General features: G+C 38.0%; 1 protein-coding gene across 2 annotated transcripts in view; it reads right to left on the bottom strand.

The window, feature by feature from the left end:
• Positions 1 to 18040, bottom strand: part of LOC102794455 (seizure protein 6 homolog) — a 93321-nt gene that overhangs the window by 38624 nt on the left and 36657 nt on the right. For both annotated transcript variants that reach the window (XM_006799505.3, XM_006799506.3), the window contains exons 2-3: positions 5368 to 6126; positions 4837 to 4958 (exon numbers count right to left, since the gene is read on the bottom strand). In XM_006799505.3, coding sequence (XP_006799568.2) covers positions 4837 to 4958; positions 5368 to 6126 — 881 coding nt within the window. The remainder of the gene's footprint in view (positions 1 to 4836; positions 4959 to 5367; positions 6127 to 18040) is intronic.

Here is an 18040-nt window from a genome sequence, read left to right as displayed (position 1 = left end):
AAATTGAAGGGAAGATGTGATCCCTTCACAGATCAATATGTAATTATTGCAAATAGGCTCATCAGACAAGTGAAAGCAATCAATTGTTTTTTTACAACAACTGGTAATTTCATCTATTTCATCCCTGCCAACATGGGTATGTTTTTGTCTGTTTATCTGTTATCAAAATTACTAAAAAAAAAAAAAAAAAAAAAAAAAGGAAGGATTTCAAACTTTAGTAGAGACCAACTTTATACCTTTCCACTTAAACAACCAACTGTTGATTTACAATGATATCTTAGTGAAAAATCTCCCAAAAACCTCCACACAAAGGGCTGCGTACAAAGAAGACACATGCTGTTACAGAATGTGAAAGTGCTTGAAAATCTTAATAAGCATTTAATTTGATTATACTCCTGTTTTTAATGTTGGGCCAAATGGTGGCTTTTGTGAAACCCTTTGATTTCCAAGTGTTTTTCCAGTTTATTATTATAAATTGTTAATCTTGTGTCAAAAATAAGAATGTAGGATTTGAAGAGGAGAGTGATTAGATGAAGTAACTTTATCTTAAGCAGTTTCACTTCAGTTTTATTTATATAACCCCAAATCACAACAACAGTCATCTCAATGCATTTTATATTGTAACGTAAATATCGTACAATAATAAGTGAGGTGGGAAATGGTCTAGTGGTCCACAGTGGTCCACAGAAAATTTCTGAGGAATTTTAGATCTTTTACCTTTATTGCACAAAAGGACGAGAGCCGGGTGCTAAAGTGCAAACTGCATTCAGGAAAGAAACAACTGAAGTATACTGCCAACACAACATCAGCTTTTTGTATCTCCACAAACAGAATGCTAACACAAAGCTAGCAAAGCAGCCAAAGTGATGTTAAAGCTCAGTGTATACTGATACCAGCCCAGTAGCCAGAGCCTGATCTTCAAGTCAGGCTTACTTTTTGGGCTTCAACTCTGCTTTGCATTCAGCTTAGGGTTCAGCACTTCAGCTTTGGCTTAAACACTTAAAGAAAAGCTGTATTTGTGTTCTAACTAGGATTGGGAACTGTTTTGGGAAGCCGGACTGTAACGTGTTATTTATATTGTCAGCAGGTTTAATACTCACCAGAGAAAAGTAATTTGTGACTTACTTGTTACATTACTTTCTTGTTACTCTGTAAAATGACCTGAAATGCAATGTCTCACAATTACCAGTTAACAATACAAACCTTATGGTACAGTTCCACACACCAACACAAATCACTATCCTAATGTGGATCTTTCTTTTAGTAGTTGTACGCGAACACAAAGCTGACACCATAAAGCAAAGCTCAAAGAGACTTTAAAATATCATCATGATGAACCTATTTTAGAAACATGAACAGGTAGAAAGGGAGGCTGTAACTTGATTGCTCATCACTGCCTTTTTTTCCCCACATGATTCAACAGTTTTTATTCATTATCAGCACAAACACAAAAACAAAACAGAACAAACAAAAAAAACAAAGGGAATCACATACATTTAAAGTCATTACATACATTTACAATTATACATGTGGAAAAGAGAAAAAAGAGAGAAAAAAGAGGGGGAAAAGGTATTTACCATCCATTTACCCACAGATTTAAAAAAGAAACAACAAGAGTGAATTCTCCCCTCTCAAAAGTTGGGACAGAAGCAAAGGAGACCAAACATTGAGGAACACTACTGTGTTCATCACTGCCTTTGTTACCTGATAAAGTTCAGCGTCAGGCTGTTAGACTGGGTTTGGGATGCGCTGAGCTTTAGTGCCGCTCTGACTTCTAGGCCAGCGGTCCCCAACCTTTTTTGCGCCACCACCGGTTTATGCCCAACAAAATTTTCACGGACCGGCCTTTAAGGTGTCGCGGATAGATACAACAAAATAAAACTAGTACCGGTACTGAAAAAAAGAAGATTTATTCATAACACACGTGAAAAGACCCAGGAAAACCGAGTTAACGATAAAAACGATAACAAAAAACCCTGAAAACCATACATTTCACACCTGAGCCTCTACTCTCGCGGCCCAGTGCCAAACGACTCACGGACCGGTACCGGTCCGAGGCCCGGGGGTTGGGGACCGCTGTTCTAGGCTAGCTTTGTGTTAGCATGCTATTTAGCAGTTATTTAGTTAGTTAGCATAATACACTTGTCTCTTGTCTTTTTGGTTAATAAAGATAAATGTAATGACTACGCCACTATTTTCCTCTTCCACAGATGAGCTGAAATCAGATGACTGTAGTGTAAGAGCATAGGTAGAAAAAAAGCATGTTTGTTTGATGTTTTTCTCCTCTATCCTTCCAACATGCAGATAATTGAAGAACCTTTGTGTAATTTATTAGCTGAATTTAATAGTGAAAAATGTAATCTGGTCACATGTGCGAATGTAACAAATTAATATTAATGTTAATTATTCATATTTAATTTTAAATGACTATTAAGTAGGAATAATTACATTCAAGTTTTTCTCCTTGCTTGCACAAATTACTCACAAGTGAAAAAACAAAATAGTTCCAATTTAAGGTTATATTTTATGGTTTAAAAAGAAAAAGGTTGTTCTCCTTGCACATGGTTGTATGAGGACATTGCTACGCCACATTGCTACTCTGTGATAATCTTTCTTTTCTTTTAAAACCTTCCAAATCTTGGATAGGCTCCCTGAAGAAGAGCTTCACACAGTGCTGATGAAAAGGCATGGCATGACACATGCTTGATTTCAATCTCTATCTCTCCACCTTCAGTCACTTCATGCATTCCCAAGGAACACGGGCCTTGTTTCCTCAATCTCTTCAGTCGTGCCAAGCAATTGTCTGTAAGTTTGCCATCAGATCACTATCAGCTTGTCTGCAGGAGGGAGGGAAAAAAGTGGCCCCCGTCTGCTTGCATGGTGGTTTGAAATGCATGGCTTCATCTTATTTCTTTATCAAGCCCAACTGATGTGTGAATATAAAATGTCTATATATTTTAGCTTTATAGCCTTTCAGTTTAAGAAATCTTCTGCCAAAAGCACTGGAGAAGCTATGAAAGCAAAAAGCTGATACATCAAATGCCTATGTGGGTATGCATGCACATGTGCGGGTGAGTGTGCATGTGCTTATAAGTGCTTCAAGATTTACTTAAGTTACCCAGAGGAAGCTTTCAGAAAAAAAAGGCACACTCTCAAACATATACTCTGTCAAGACTTATCTTCGCCCCCCAGAGGCAGCAAGACAAAGCTCACACATTTTATAAAGTCTCCAATGGTAAATGAGGCGTTTGAAGAATTGCAAATGCCAGGGAGCGCATACACTGACAGTTAATTTTTATAACCTTTTGTGAAAAGACTTACCAGGCAAACATTCAACCTGAGACAGACCCCGTCACTTGTGTCCCCATCCACCCACTCAACCCAGTAATTCATTGCATTTCTATCTCTATCAACCCACACAAGACCAGAAATTACTGTTACTGCTTAAACTAAACCAAAATATGTCACTGCTCTTTACTGGTTTAATAAGCATTTTATAACGCATCAGAAAGCACAGTTCAGGTTGAAATGGCTATAATCAGTATTTTTAGATTAACAATGGAACATGTTTTTTGGGTCGCTCTGACAAACCCACAAACAATTATGCATTTTCTCCCAGCTCCCATGAGCTTTATAGCCTTTTTCGGCTAATTGTTTTGTCAGACTGCAGAGTTAGTATTTTGGTTCACTGTCTCCATACACTGAAAGCTGTTTTCAGTATTTAGAAAAGTTTAGTGTGTTTTGGTTTTGTTTGTTTTTTTAAGATTCATGACATTTTGATCTTTGTGTGTATATGTTAAAAACTGGGATTTCCTTTTTACATGATTCTATTGGTATCCCATTCTGAACCTTGGTTCTTGTGATTTTCAGTCTACAGTTCCTGATATTACTTTATTTTTGACCTTGTAATGAAGTTCAGCTTTGGTAATCCAGTGTTTTGGTTCACATCTTAATTATTATTACATTTTTTTTGTCTTCCTTCTCTTATCCCTCCCTAAGCCTGATTCTGCCAGAGGTTTCTTCCTGTTGAAAGGCAGTTTTTCCTTCTCACTGTCGCCAAAGTACTTGCTGATAGGGGGTTATATGATTGTTGGTTTTTTCTCTGCATGCATTATTGTAGGGTCTACCTTACAATATAAAGCATTTTGAGGCGACTGTTGTTGTGATTTGGCGTACAAATAGAATTGAATTCTAATTGAATTATTCTTCATTGTAGTTTTATTTCCTTTGTCTCTTTCTTCGTGTGTAGTGTGAGTCTCCTTATGTCCACATTCAGTATCTTTCTCTTAGGTTGGCATCTTGTTAAGTGTTAGCATTCATTATATTAGTCTACTTTGGCTATTTCGTCCTTTACTTTGAAAGTTTATTTTCTTAGTTTTACTTCCTATCTGTCTCTCCCTGATTGTCCTGATTGCCTTCACCACTCTCCTATCTGTCATTCCCCAATCAGCCCTCGGTTATAAATAGTCCTGTCTTCCCTTTAGCAGACTGCAGAGTTAGCATTTGTCATAGCATTTGTTATTTTACCCTTGTCTATTCCTCACGCACTGTCTTGTCTTGTCTTTTTTCCATCACCTTTTGTGGTTTTTCAACCTTCAGCTTCCTGCAGTTGGGCCCTAACCTTTACGCTCCACACAACCTGACAATATCATTATATTCCACCTTTTCAGACCTCAAATTTTATCCCAAAGTTCTTGCAGTGCTTTGGCTAGAGCTGGTTTTAGCCTGTTCTCAGGTGGCTACATAATGGAGTTTTGAAACTTACCAAACAGCCACTTCATCAAACGTTCATCAAATTACTAACATTATAATTATTTTTGAGCTTTTAGCACTGACCTGAACTTCGATGCCATATCCCAGGTAGACAGTAATCAAGTAGTTACACTCCACTCCCGAGTCAAGTTGCTGCAGGATTTCAATGTTACCCTCAGGGTCAGTGAAATTCAGACTACACGGCTCTGTGGAAGAAAGTAAAAAGACAAGTGATTCCCTTTTTCCCGGATCACTGATCTTTCTGACAGCCCACCTGTGTCTCCCTGGCCCTGTAACCCTCTAACTATCTCTGCAGAGATCCTCTCTGACACTACTCATCTGGGCCTTCAGCCCTCTGTGGCCAGTGGGAAGGGCGGGCAGGACACATCAGGAAAAATCAGATTGTTTTTGACACATGAGCAACTCCGTTATCCCTGACGGAAAGATGAATAGCTGTGTGCAGAATGCAAAATGAACAGGAGTAATGCAGAGGATCTGATGCTTAATTTTCTTTTCCTCTGGGATACATGTGTTATATTTAAGGGTAAATGTCCAGCTCAGTACAGTACATCCTTGAAAGTCAGAGAAAAAGAAAAAGAATATTACTCTGCCTACCTGATGTTTGCATGGTGGTGATGGTGGTAGTTGTGGTAACAGTCGTGGACATTGTTGTGGTGTCTTTCTCTGAAGAAGCCGGAGTGAGCTTGTGGAGCTGATGACCAGGGCTGGTTTTGTTTTTTGGTGCCGTTTCACTAGCTTCCCCCTTTTCCATCTTCCCCGAGGTGGCCTCTTCCGGATAAGCACCCAAACTCTGAGGCTGACTTCCTAGTGAAGATGAGGGAGGTACTCTGCTGTTTTCACCACCTGAACCTCTGTTATTTGGTGTCACCTGGGTGGTAAGTGAGTGTGTTGTTGGATCGACCTTGTCTGTCCCCCTGGTCCTCTCCTTTGATTTCTTTTGAGGCATAGACACGGGCAGTGCTGGTGTTGTGGGGGGAAATGTAGTCAGCGGTGATGTGGCAGCCACAGTAGCAGTAGAGGCAACATCTGAAAAAGCCGGAGCATCCTCATGGGGCACAAGTTGAGTGACAAGGTCTGCTGCATTTGGAGCAGACACAGAGCCTGGCATGGTGGGATATGCAGCCACAGAGCCATCCCTCCGAAAAAAATGCTGGTCCCCCCGGAAGTCCCTTGTAAGTAAATGCTCATGAAGCAGCAGGCCCTTGAAGACTGGCTGGTGGTTGGGGATGTTCATTGGTGAGACGGTAGTGATGGAATGGACTTCACTTTCTGTGTCCTGCGTTGATGAGTGTGTGAAGATGTCCCTGTCTAGGTCCAGTGTCCTCTTACCGATGCTGTTACTGTCTTTTGCAACTGAAAATTAAAAGAAAAAAGAAAAAAAAAAAGTAATATAGTTATATTAAGCAAAATATTACAGTCCAGTGATCTATAGAAGCAACATGCAGTATACGAGAGTAGTATGTCTTTTTGACAGTTTCATTATAGAATCATCAACTCTGCCAGCCTATAATCTTGCAAAATTATGCCTAATGAGGTGAGAGGCTCTCCTCTTGTATAATTCTTCCACACTTTCTTTTTTGCGTTTTGCTATTTTTAATCAGTTCATTATGCATGTGTGTGTATATATGTGTGTGTGCATGTGTCTGTGTGCAGTCAGGCTGGAGAAACTATGACCATAATAAAGTCCTTTATAAATTTATTCACTAGCAAGTCAGTCTAATAGGTTAACATAAATATAATATATAGTGTGCATATAACTGTACAGAGGGAGTATTTAAACACATGGAGTGTATCCATCTTCTATGTTAATGTAAAAAACTTTTAGTACTTAACATATTAGGGTATTTTTAAGACCATGTACACAATTAATAAGGTAGTATCAAAAACAGATTCCATAATTACACTCTCTATTCAATGAAAGCTTGGCGTGAGACTGAGTGGATGTAGTCTAGCTTTTGGATAAAAAAGAAAAAAAGTAAAAACACCCCGAAATGAAAACAAGCTCTCTATTAGTCAATCATGGGTAAAATCAGTTATCATTAACCATCTAAATCATCCCAAACTAAGTAGTCATTGTGCCATTCTGATACTGGCACTTCTAACATTTTAAAAAATATATCTAACTTTCAGCATTTGACACGTCAGCCTGGTACTATTTCAATAATATGTAGGGTTTGTTAAGGTTTGCAAGTTCATATTATCTTCTTTTATACACATATGTCAACAAGAAACAATGCTGTCAGCTTTGGCACTTTAATTAGCTTGCATTTGGGGTGACAGTTTGCCTTAATGAGGCAAAATAGCTGCCGGCACACTTTTCACACTTAAAGATGAAAGGATGTTGTTGACACCGTGGCAGCAAATCAATGAGATATCCCTATGTGAGTGCTTCTATTACAGCACTCCAAGAGCATGACAGAATCTAAGTTTGAAATCAAAACCAATGGAAGACTCCGTTATATATTTAGGGCTTCAGTCAGAGAAGCCTAAAGGCTTGTCAGCAACCATCTGGCAACCACCGGAATTGAGAAAAAAATGTGTATTCCCCAACTAGTTGTGAGTGGCTGCTGGAGGTAGCTCATATTTGCTGTGAAATCAATTGCTAAAGCCTCCTTCACACAGGTCAAAAGACTGGTCAGTGACTCCAGGTAGTCATGAGTCGCTAGGAAGAATATGTATTCTGTGAGAGGCTGATAGATGGCAATCATTATAGTGTGAAACTGGTTATAAAGAACTATACAGTGATGCACCTCTAAACTGCTTTGATTGCTAGCAGGTTGAAAGTCACTATTGGTATGCATGGAAGACACTGACTTTTTCACAAACATAAATGGGTTTTACAGCTTTACTTCAGTTTATGTGCACTGCTACAGCATTAAACCGCATGCTCATTGACTAACAACTTGTGATTAACAAGCTTGTGGTTGAGCATGTGGTGTCATATAGATAATTCTTCGTTTCTGGAAGATGGTATGACAAAGATTTACAAAATGGACTTAATTTTTTTTTATATATGACCAAAAGTGAATGACCGAGCCCATAAACTTAGCAGGAAAGTGTTTACAGAGCTCAAGTCTTCTTCTATAGGATTGGGAGCCTTTGTGCAACCACAGCTCTTGCCATCTGGTCACTTTCAGTTACAGTGCATGTTGAAGCTACTTCTGCGATGGCTTCGTTTTTCCAACCTGGAAGCTGCATCTGTGTTTTGTATTGTCGGGAGAATATTTAACTATAGGGACCAGAGGGTGCTAGGTGATCGTGCACTGGTCTCTAGGCCTTTGTGATTCCCTTGGAGGTCATTTGCACAAAAAATGTTGAGTACATAGATACACAGCACACGCACTATTTGTGCCTTGAAATTCTAGATAAGCCTGTTTCTTTAATCGTACATGAAATTATACCATGATCCTCAGCGTGAACTCTTACAGAACTCTGTTTAATCCTCTTTCCTCACATCTGATTCAATTATAAAGCTTGCATATTCTTCAATCGACCGACACTTTTCAATGCGTCGATTATAAGAACCCGTCACTTTCTTGCATATGAAATATAGCATATATTTCAGGCTCAAATCAGCCTGCCAGTTGGTAAACATTCACCCTGCAAACTCAAATTTGAAGTTATTGATTTCCTAAGGATTCCACAACAGGAAACATACATTCGGGTTTTTAAAAAAGAAATAGTGTCTGAATAAATTTGAAAAATTGCTGTGCCGAAGGAGATGCTCTGCTTTGCTCATAAACTTGGAAAGAAGTTGTAAGGCTCTGTAACATTTTGCTGACGCAGAGTACTTTTTACCACCACCGGGCACATTGATAAAACTTTGATTGGGCTATTCAAGAGGAAGAGTAAACAGCTTTATTACAAAGCCTCTCCTAGGCGGACAGAATTGACACATGGTTTTACATTTTACTGACAAACACGACAACACCACATTCATCTTTTGTGGTGACAGAAGCAATTCAAAGACCTTTTGATGTTCTAAGATGGAGGAGAAACATTTCCTTGTAGCCTTATTCTGTCACAACAAGGGGAGCAAGAATGGCGATACAAAGGCAAACTAAGCATATTTGACATGTCATTCTAGCAGAGAGAATAAAGAGTCTAAAGGGGGGGGGTCTTCATAAATGATTGAAGTATATAAGACTGGCCTTCAACAATCTCAAAGACACACATACACACATACTGCATAATAAATTGAGAGTTTTTATTTATTCATTTATTTATTTCTATCATAATTACTGTAATTGCTCCTTGTGACTGTTAAGCCCTGCCTCCTGCTGTCTTATCTTCCTCTCCCTCTGTCTCTATCTTTGTAGCACAGATTTCGACCACTTATTTTCTGCCCTCCAGTCAGAATATTGAGTGAATGTGGAGAGTGAGGATGGAAGGCTGGGTTGAACCAGAGTTTCTCATACACAGATCAATAGAGGATCAATGTGTACAGGTTGAAGACCTCACTGTGGTGATTACAGAGAGGCACTGCTACCATATTGTTCTAATCTCCAAACTTTAATTGGCTGTTTACAGCTGAGGTTTGGAGCAACAGGGAGAAACTGAATTTTAAGCACCATTTCTATTAGTATTTATGCATTTTAACATGTATTTTTATTATCTCAACAAATTGGACAGTTAATCAATAAAATAATTTTGGAGAAATCTAATCAGGAAAGTAATTTATTTATTAGTTTCAGCCTGAAAAAAAACCATGTTAAAATTAGTTATGCTTCGTCCAGGTACATCATTAAAATACTGACTGCATATAATTAATTGTCTAATGCTATAATTCAAGCCAAAAAATTGGCTTGAATTTCCCTTTTTAAATTTAAATTCCTTTATTTCAAACTGGTTCAGCCGTCGTGATGTCAAGGATCATCGCATTTAATGAGCACTGGTTTTCTTGGAAGAACCATCTTGTTCAAGTCCTAAGTGGTCAGGTTGACAGCATGGCCAGGATCATCATCATTTTGGGTTTTTTTGTTTGTTTGTTTTTACTTCACCATTTGTGGGGTTCATTTGCCAGGAATTTTTCAACAGTGGTCTAAACTAAAATAATATTCTGCTTAACTAGCCTGAACTGTAATTTTAGTCCTCTCTCATACACGTTCTCAAATAATGCAAAAAAAAAAAGCAAGACCAGAAGCAAAGCTTTCAAAATGTCATGCAAATGTTTAAATTGTGATGCTATTCATGGTAATGTTACATTATGAAAAATAACTGGCGTTTTTCTCAGGCGGCATTCCTCATAACACAGACAGACTTTGTTATGGAAGTTGTGAAAAAAAAGAAAGTAAGAATATGTAGTTGGGAAAAACTAAGTATGCCTTGTGATTTAGTAGCTTCCCATATGGAAAAGAAATAGTAAAAACTTACATGATTTACTCATGAAAGTGGCCACTTTCTCATTTCTTTCATATATTGTTTTAGTAAGTATGCAAAACATACAAGTTTCATTATATAATTTTTCAAGGGATCTTATATCTGTTTTCACTCTTGTATGCTTTTCATACAAGTTTTACACAAGACAGATACAAACTTTATAAGATTTATATATATCTTTTCCATATGGGTTGAACCACTTCTAGAAGCAATAACGGGAAGTGATGTGACCTTTATCAGTCTCTCAAATCATTGCAGAAGGATTTTGGTCCATTCTGCAGCGTTGCTTCAGTTCCTTTAGGTTTACAGGAATTCTTTTATGCACAACTCTCGTAATGTCCCACCTCAACATTTCAAGGGTTAAGGGTTGAGGTTTGACTGGGCCATTGCATCATGTCTCTTAATTCTCAGCCAATCTGCTTTCGATTTGCTGGCATGCAACAGTGTCCTGTTGCATGACATAATTTTGACCAGGCTTTAGCTGTCGGACAGATGGCCTCACATTTAACTCTAGAATACTTTTGTATACAGAGAAGTTTATGGTCAATTCAGTGACTGCAAGGCTCCAAAAAAGTCCAATCATCATGATCAAATGTGGTGCTGAGCATTTGGTCTTGTCTGCCCAAAAGAAATTGTACCAGAAATCTTGTGGTTTGTTCTGATACAACATTGTAAACTTAAGCTGCGTTGCCATGTTCTTTTTAGAAAAAAGAGGCTTTCTCCTGGTAATGTGCTTGGATTTCTACTGCTGGGGAGATGGAGTGTACATCCCAGTTTAAAACGTTACTTTTTGATAAACCTTATAGTTAAAGCCGCATCAGGTTATTGTAGCATCATCTTTGTCATGCTACAATAGGTCTAGGCTGCTGAGGGCTTCCCGTGATGCATGAATCTTTCTTCTTCACTCTTCCCGCTGTCACCAAGTGCTTGATCACGATGTGTGTTCTGATTATATGTATGATACAGTTTTCTCTGTATTAATGTCAGCTCTTTACCTTACAATATAAAGCAATATAAAGCACCATGAAGTGAATGTTGTTGTGACTTAATGCTACATAAAAACGCCAAAACATCTGCTGTTATAGAGGCGCTCAAACTTTTTGACAATCAGTTCATCAAGTGCATCTGATGAGCAGCACCTGGCTGCTACTTACCCTCTTAATTCCTATGGGACCACTAAGGGTTTACTTAGTTTGTATTTCACATGACTATGAAGTATATAGTTCATAGTATATAGTATAAAGTTCTGTCAAGTCACAAGACTTGTGACAAGATTAGTTTTAAATCACAAAGCCATAGCAGCTGTTATCATTCGTGGAAGCTGTTGCTTCTCTGCACCCCAGGTAAACATCATTTATTGACGTGCAACAGCTAAAAGTAGCAACCATGCTGCACGCTAAAGAGGTTACGTGTATAAACGAATCACATCACACTACACTGCAGCTGGTTAATTAGAGCTAATTCATAAATTAAAGGTGGTAATTGCAGTGACAGAATGACGTTACTGTGATATTATTCAGTGCATTAGAACAAGTACAATAAAATACCATTTATTGTCCCGGGGGAAATTTAGTTAGTGACATGTTTCCTTTGTGAGCACATTCAGTACACGTTTATGAGACCACTTATCTGAGAGGAAGGAAACCATTTAAAGAGTGTGGAATATATTCATTTGCCCCTAAAGAAATCTGATGTGCTCTCTTGCCCCGTTACATCAAGAAGTACCAGCTCTGCTGTCCAAACTGAGAAACGGGAATATTAGACTTAGTGATATAAAATAACCTTAACAAACCGAGACAACTCCGCATCCTTTAGATGTCACCCTGATACCATAACAACTGTTAAATGGTGCAAAATGTTATAAATTTCAACTAGGCTGTGATTTGGTTTTTATCTAGTGAAATCCTTCGAGAAGTCTAACATTAGAATGTAGAAAACCAAGAATATATTTACAGTCCTATGGCCTGCAGGGCCAATTATAATAAAGATTTTCCAGCAATCCTGATTATGTGCATCATTTACATTGGGAGGCACACGATCATGCTTTGTCCATGGATCCATGACAATCTCTCAGTCTACACTGACTAAGATGACAGAGTGAGCAATCATTGGGGAACGCTCCTCAAGATGGCAACAGACAGCCTCATCTCTTCAGTTGCATACAAATGGAGTCATCAGTGAACACTCAGTGCATGGAGAGAGCACTAATAAGATGGGACAAGCCACACTTGAGGCAAGCTTCTGATTGACATCAATCTCGTAATATCCAGGGGCTTTATTTCCTTATTATTACAGAGAGCCACTAGACAAGCAAATCAATAAGCCACTTCCGCTGGGCTCAGATACAAGGGCTTCAGGTCTCTCTACGTAACTCCTTCTAGGATTCTCAGTGGAGGTTTGCACTCATTAATTCATTGTAAAGCTAAGGCAAAAATTTCCTGTTGCTGACTTTGACTCCATTTCCCCGAGCATGTGCAGATTCTACACTTGTTTGCATAAAACGACTAGGAGAGACCAGAGGAAATAATGGGGTGAAACTGATAAATGATTCCATTAGTCAACTTAATGAATTGATCTTTTAATTTTCCTTGTGGGTGTGACAGGTGCACGGAAGGGGAAATAAATAAACAAACAAAAGGTAGAAGGAAGGAAATGAGGAAAATTAAATTGATTACTGGATAAAACCGCCAAGAAAAAAGGGGGGTGAAAAAAGTCACGATTTATTTCTCAGGCAGTAATTTATGTCTAAAAACAGAAGTGACATTCCTATTTCAAAGCATCACATTTTCCTTGTACTGTCTGTCTGGCTTTTGAGTCATGGGGATAACAGCATATGGAGATGAGACACACTCTTATCCTTCATGTGACCTTTGACTTCATTGAGCGGAACTATAACTTTTCCCTTTCATTTATTCTAGCCTCTCTGAGTTCCGGTTCATTGAACATCGTCCTTCAGACAGCCTTTAAACAAACTGTGTCTTAATGGTGCCATGAAGCTCGTAAGGCCTGACCTTTAAGCTGGAGTAGAACAAAAACAGAGTTACACGTCACCACTATTTGCATTAAAACCTACTGTAAAGCATTTAAGTTGCAGGTGGTAGCAGGTCGTTCTTAACCAAAGCGGAACTTAAAAAGTGTTTTAATTGGTAATAAACTGTTGCCAGCTGAATGTTATTTGAAAAACAAAATCTGCTATTTTTTTATTTACAGTTTTTTTTTCCAGCTTTTCTTTGGCCCAAGAACAAATAATAAATGAATACGTGTCTTGTTTTACAAATGCCTGGCATTAAAATTACATCTTCTTCCGTAATCGTGATAGAATCTGTCTTATGTAGAAGCCAAAGCCTTGTTGCATTTCAATTTACTATTGCTCTGCATCATAGAAAAATACTGGGAGGAATGTCTATTTTCACACTTCATTTCCTTCCATTAGTGTAATTTATCTTTTCATTTTCTTCTCATTTACTCCATGGTGGAGTCAATTAAGAAGAGAGCTGTTGGTGAAACAAGAACTACAACTTTAAAATCTGTTGCCAGTTACAGTATAGTGAGAAAATTACCCCACTGTGTTTTAACAACAGTTGTAAAGGAAAAAAAAAAAAAAGGGGGGGGGGGGGTTGGAAGACTGAGTAAAAAAACCCTTTTAATTCATTTGCTGAATGCATGTCTGTCAAATGCATCCAGGTATTCAGCATGAAGACGCAAACACATGATGAAATGCATAAATAGGCAGCATCATTATCTTGTAAATATAGTTATCTGAGAGAGAGCGCGGTGTACATCTGTGGCTCTTCTGGTGACAGCGCAGACATTACTTTGAATTTAAAAGCTACTTGATTGATGTCACACCCTTTGCCCACGTTCAAATGATTTCCCAAACCTACAGGAAATCCATCAGCTCAAGGAAAACACTACTAAAGAGCCACCCCAGCAATTTTCAATCTCATCCGTGTACTTGTTATAGATCGACGTGCCAATGTGGACCATTACACCTGTCAATACTCTCTATTTCATGGGGAGGCTTATGTTATAACTCTGAATTAGACCAGACACAAAAACAAGATTCATTTTAGCCTCAAGAAACTCCTTCTTCATCAGATAGTACAGACCATCTGAAAAGACAAAAGAGAAGGGAAAAAGTACTTTCTTATTCATTTATTTATTTATTTATTTATTTTTGGTTTGTGTTGTGAGATATGTGAGAGCTCTAGAATTATGTTTGTGGTATTTATGAGGGGGGGGAAAGCCATTATCAAAGTGTACTGAGTAGAAAACAAGTATTCTTAGGAACCACAAAGACAAAAGACTGAGAGGAAACTGAGAGGAAAGCACGTGCACGCTGACCTGTGTAATATTTATCAGGGTGAAATCGGTGTCCTCTCCAAACAGACTGATGCCATACAGCTTGAGAGTCAGGAGCTGAAATTGTATTACAATGCTTTAATCTCGGCTGAGTGGCCAAGAGGTCATGCTCTTGGAAATTGAAGACCTGAAAAATGAGCTGCAGAGTCAAGAAGGCTTGAAAAATCATGAGATGAGTGAGGAGAGGGTAGCCTGCTCCTTCACAGTGGATAAATTTCTCCAGGAACTTGAGGAGGTAAAAAGGAAGCATCTAGCTGAAAAGCAGATCCTTTCTCATGAGCTGACCACTCTCAGAGTCCAGAAAGAAAAATGATCGAGGGTCCAGACTGAGTTCGAAAAATTGGAAATTGCAGATATCGCAGGCAAATTGGAGGACATGCAGGTCTCAGATCAGCATTTGGCTCAATGCATAATGAAAAAACTAAACATGGTGAATTTATTAAGAGGATCCAGGCAGAGACTAACTATCTAAACACTTTAAAGCAGAAGAGCTTATACCAAAATGAAAGAAGACACTTAGATGAGTGACGAAACATTTAAGTAATTTGATTAGATGTAATTTCGTTACTTAAGTACATGATATATAATAAGTTCATATCTAACACATTTTCCTTAATGATTAATTATTTTGATAAATAAACCTGTGCTCTTAAATATTTCAGTTGCATTTTACTCAAAATGACGGTTATTCTTGAACAAAAGGTGCACGTTTACGAGGGCAAAGAATCATTTTTAGTCTTTTCTGCATGTAGGCAAAGCTCAGACTGAAAGATTGTTCTTTCTTTTTACAGTAGGTGTTTTCATTGCTGCAGAAATTATGGGAAAAAGAAGAGCAAACATCAAAATGAACCTCTATTTTTTTGAAAAATCCTTCAACAATAGTCTATATTGACATATTTTGTTTTGTGTAGAACAGATCCAGCACTTCTTGCTTCAAAATTACCCAATTTATTTTAAATGCACTTGCTTGAATGCATTGAAAACTAAAAATGTTTTCCCCGAGTGTTACACTCTGTAGAAACCTCCTCCTGCAGAGTCAGCTTCCAGTTAAATAAGCTTCCTGGTATTTGGAGAAAGTGAGATACAGGCTCCATTTAGTCCCGTCTTAAATTCCAACACAGTTCACCTTGTTTCCAACACAGAAAAAGCACTGTGTGAAATATTCAAGAAATTTAATTTATTAGTTATTTTTCACAGACATTAAGAAACTCATTAGTCAAAAAAGTACTTCTATTTGCTTTCAGTTCCCTTCGTGTTTTGTTTGGATTGAGCATCAGTCTACTTCAAGTTTAGAAAAAGATCAAGGTTTGGGTTAAAATAGTTATAAAACTAATAAGAAATATTAAATAATATTATACGTTGCAAAGTTTACCACTTGTTCCAAAGCTCCATTTTCCATGTTGCCCCCATGACAAGTACTGCGAGAGATGTCTTTAAAAACAGGTGCAGAAACAACACTTCCTTTCAACACATTCAAACAGATGTATATTAAACCCATACCCAACACTGTTTTGACACTGAGCTTCGTCACAATGCTTATGTTATGATACATAAGTGCACAAGTAGTTTGCTTTAACTGGAAAAGTAGTTAAGGCAAATGATTAAAAAACGTTGTACTAGATCATGTTTCAGGACGGTATTAATGAAAGTGCTTCGTGAGTGCTTGTTTTTGAAAATGCATTTGGTGTTATAGCTCAAATTGTGGTCTTGGTACTCTGATCTCTTGCTTCAGGCTAGTGCTGCTCATTTCTAAATGCTGCTATGAGTAGCTTGTTAGGTGACTTGAATGCTATATTTCGTCAGTGATCTTAGATGTGGCTACTAGGTGAATATATTTGGATTACCTGAATTTTAATACGCGAAAGAAATATTTGTTTTATATACTTTGTTACCGGTTTCTATTAAAAAAAACACATACACACACACAGTTTGAATCATTGTAGTGCATGGGTTAGCACTGCCAAATCCCTCTGGCTTGCTCTAACAGTCCAAAGATAGTTTCATTTTTAAATCTAAATTGGCCATAGGTGTGAATGTGAGTGTGTGATTCCCTATTTGTTAGCCCTGTGATGGAGTGGTGACTGTACCCCGAGTATCACTGTGCGATAACTAATGTCTCAGCACCCCCTCCCCAAAGAAGTGGAGAATTGTAGAAATGGATGCATGGGTGGAATGGCCATGGATAAGGAGGAAAAGTGACAGTATATTTTATGATCCCATGGAGTACTAATTGATCAAAGGATTAAACATGTTTGTGAATCTTAACCTTTTGCATATTGACTGGATTAGGTGGGTACAGGTAGAGAGCAGACCTTTGGACAAAAACAGTTTTGTTTTTTGTTTCTCTTTTTACTCTTAGATCTGACAAAATCAGAACATTTTGGATATTTTCTATGTGCACTCTGACTTAGCAAGCAAGTAAAATAACTGATCAGGGGTTTTTTTGAACAGAAGAGAAAAGAATACAAGCAGCATACACACAATGTGGCAAAACCGATATATGTTTTTAGATGTGACGGTTGAATCTCTTTCAAGGAAGGGCAGAGACTAAGAAATATCCACAATTAGGTAACTATTCTTCAAGCGGGGTGACAAGCTTACTGGAAAACTGCATCCAAGAGTAGAGACAGTATTGATACAAACATAGAAGAGGCTAGACAGCATTGTTATTGTTTTGGCTTTGAATTATTTTTTGCCCTGAAGCTTTCTATTTTAGTGTGTTCAGCATGCTTTGTGATAGTTTAGTCAGCGTAGACATTGGGCCATTACATGCGGACAGCTCTAACTGTTGTAGCATTTTATCAACCCTCTTAAAAATGAAAGGCATTTTCAACTGTTTGAAAAAAATGAGCAATTAAAATATGCATTTATCCACTAACTGGATTAAGTCTGAGTGACTGCGATATTTTAAAACTATCTCGAAACGAGATAAGAACGAGTATTGAAAAAATAATAATCAGTAAAGGAGAGGATAAGAGTGTTCAAACGTTAGAGACAAACATATTTTTGACCAGAAGCATTTTAATATCCCAGCTGCATGTAAAGTTTGAATTACTTTTATTCATTTTGGCAGGTGGATGCCAAAGAGCAAAGTCAGGTGAGGGCCTGTGAGTACACAAGTCTCAAAACATAAGCGCTGTAAACCAAAACACAAGCTGCCTATTGGGAGGTGAGGGGAAACAATATTAACACCGACAGTGATGGATGGTGTTGCTTCCTGTAGAGGTCTGATGGATGGAGGACTCTTTACAGGTACGAAGCACTGTTTTCTAGACTAAAAGGGGCCTTTTGTGTGTTGTGCAAACACGCGTAAAATGTGCGTTATACAAAATAGGTGTGCAACATTAATGTATTTCTTTTGCATAGATATAGACAGTGTTTTCCGCCATCCGTGGGTCCATTATTACATATATGCTTGAATATTACCAACAAATAAAGGTGAGATATTCCTAAAAGCTCTTTCCTAATATGCAGCAGTGCTTGCTTTGTCTCTAAAAGCAAATCTTTGCCTGCTCATCTTCGCTTT

The sequence above is a fragment of the Neolamprologus brichardi genome, chromosome 10 (assembly GCF_056152115.1).
Source record: "Neolamprologus brichardi isolate AB-2024 chromosome 10, ASM5615211v1, whole genome shotgun sequence".
NCBI classification, from domain to species: Eukaryota; Metazoa; Chordata; class Actinopteri; order Cichliformes; family Cichlidae; genus Neolamprologus; species Neolamprologus brichardi.
This window is presented reverse-complemented; position numbering and strand designations above follow the sequence as displayed.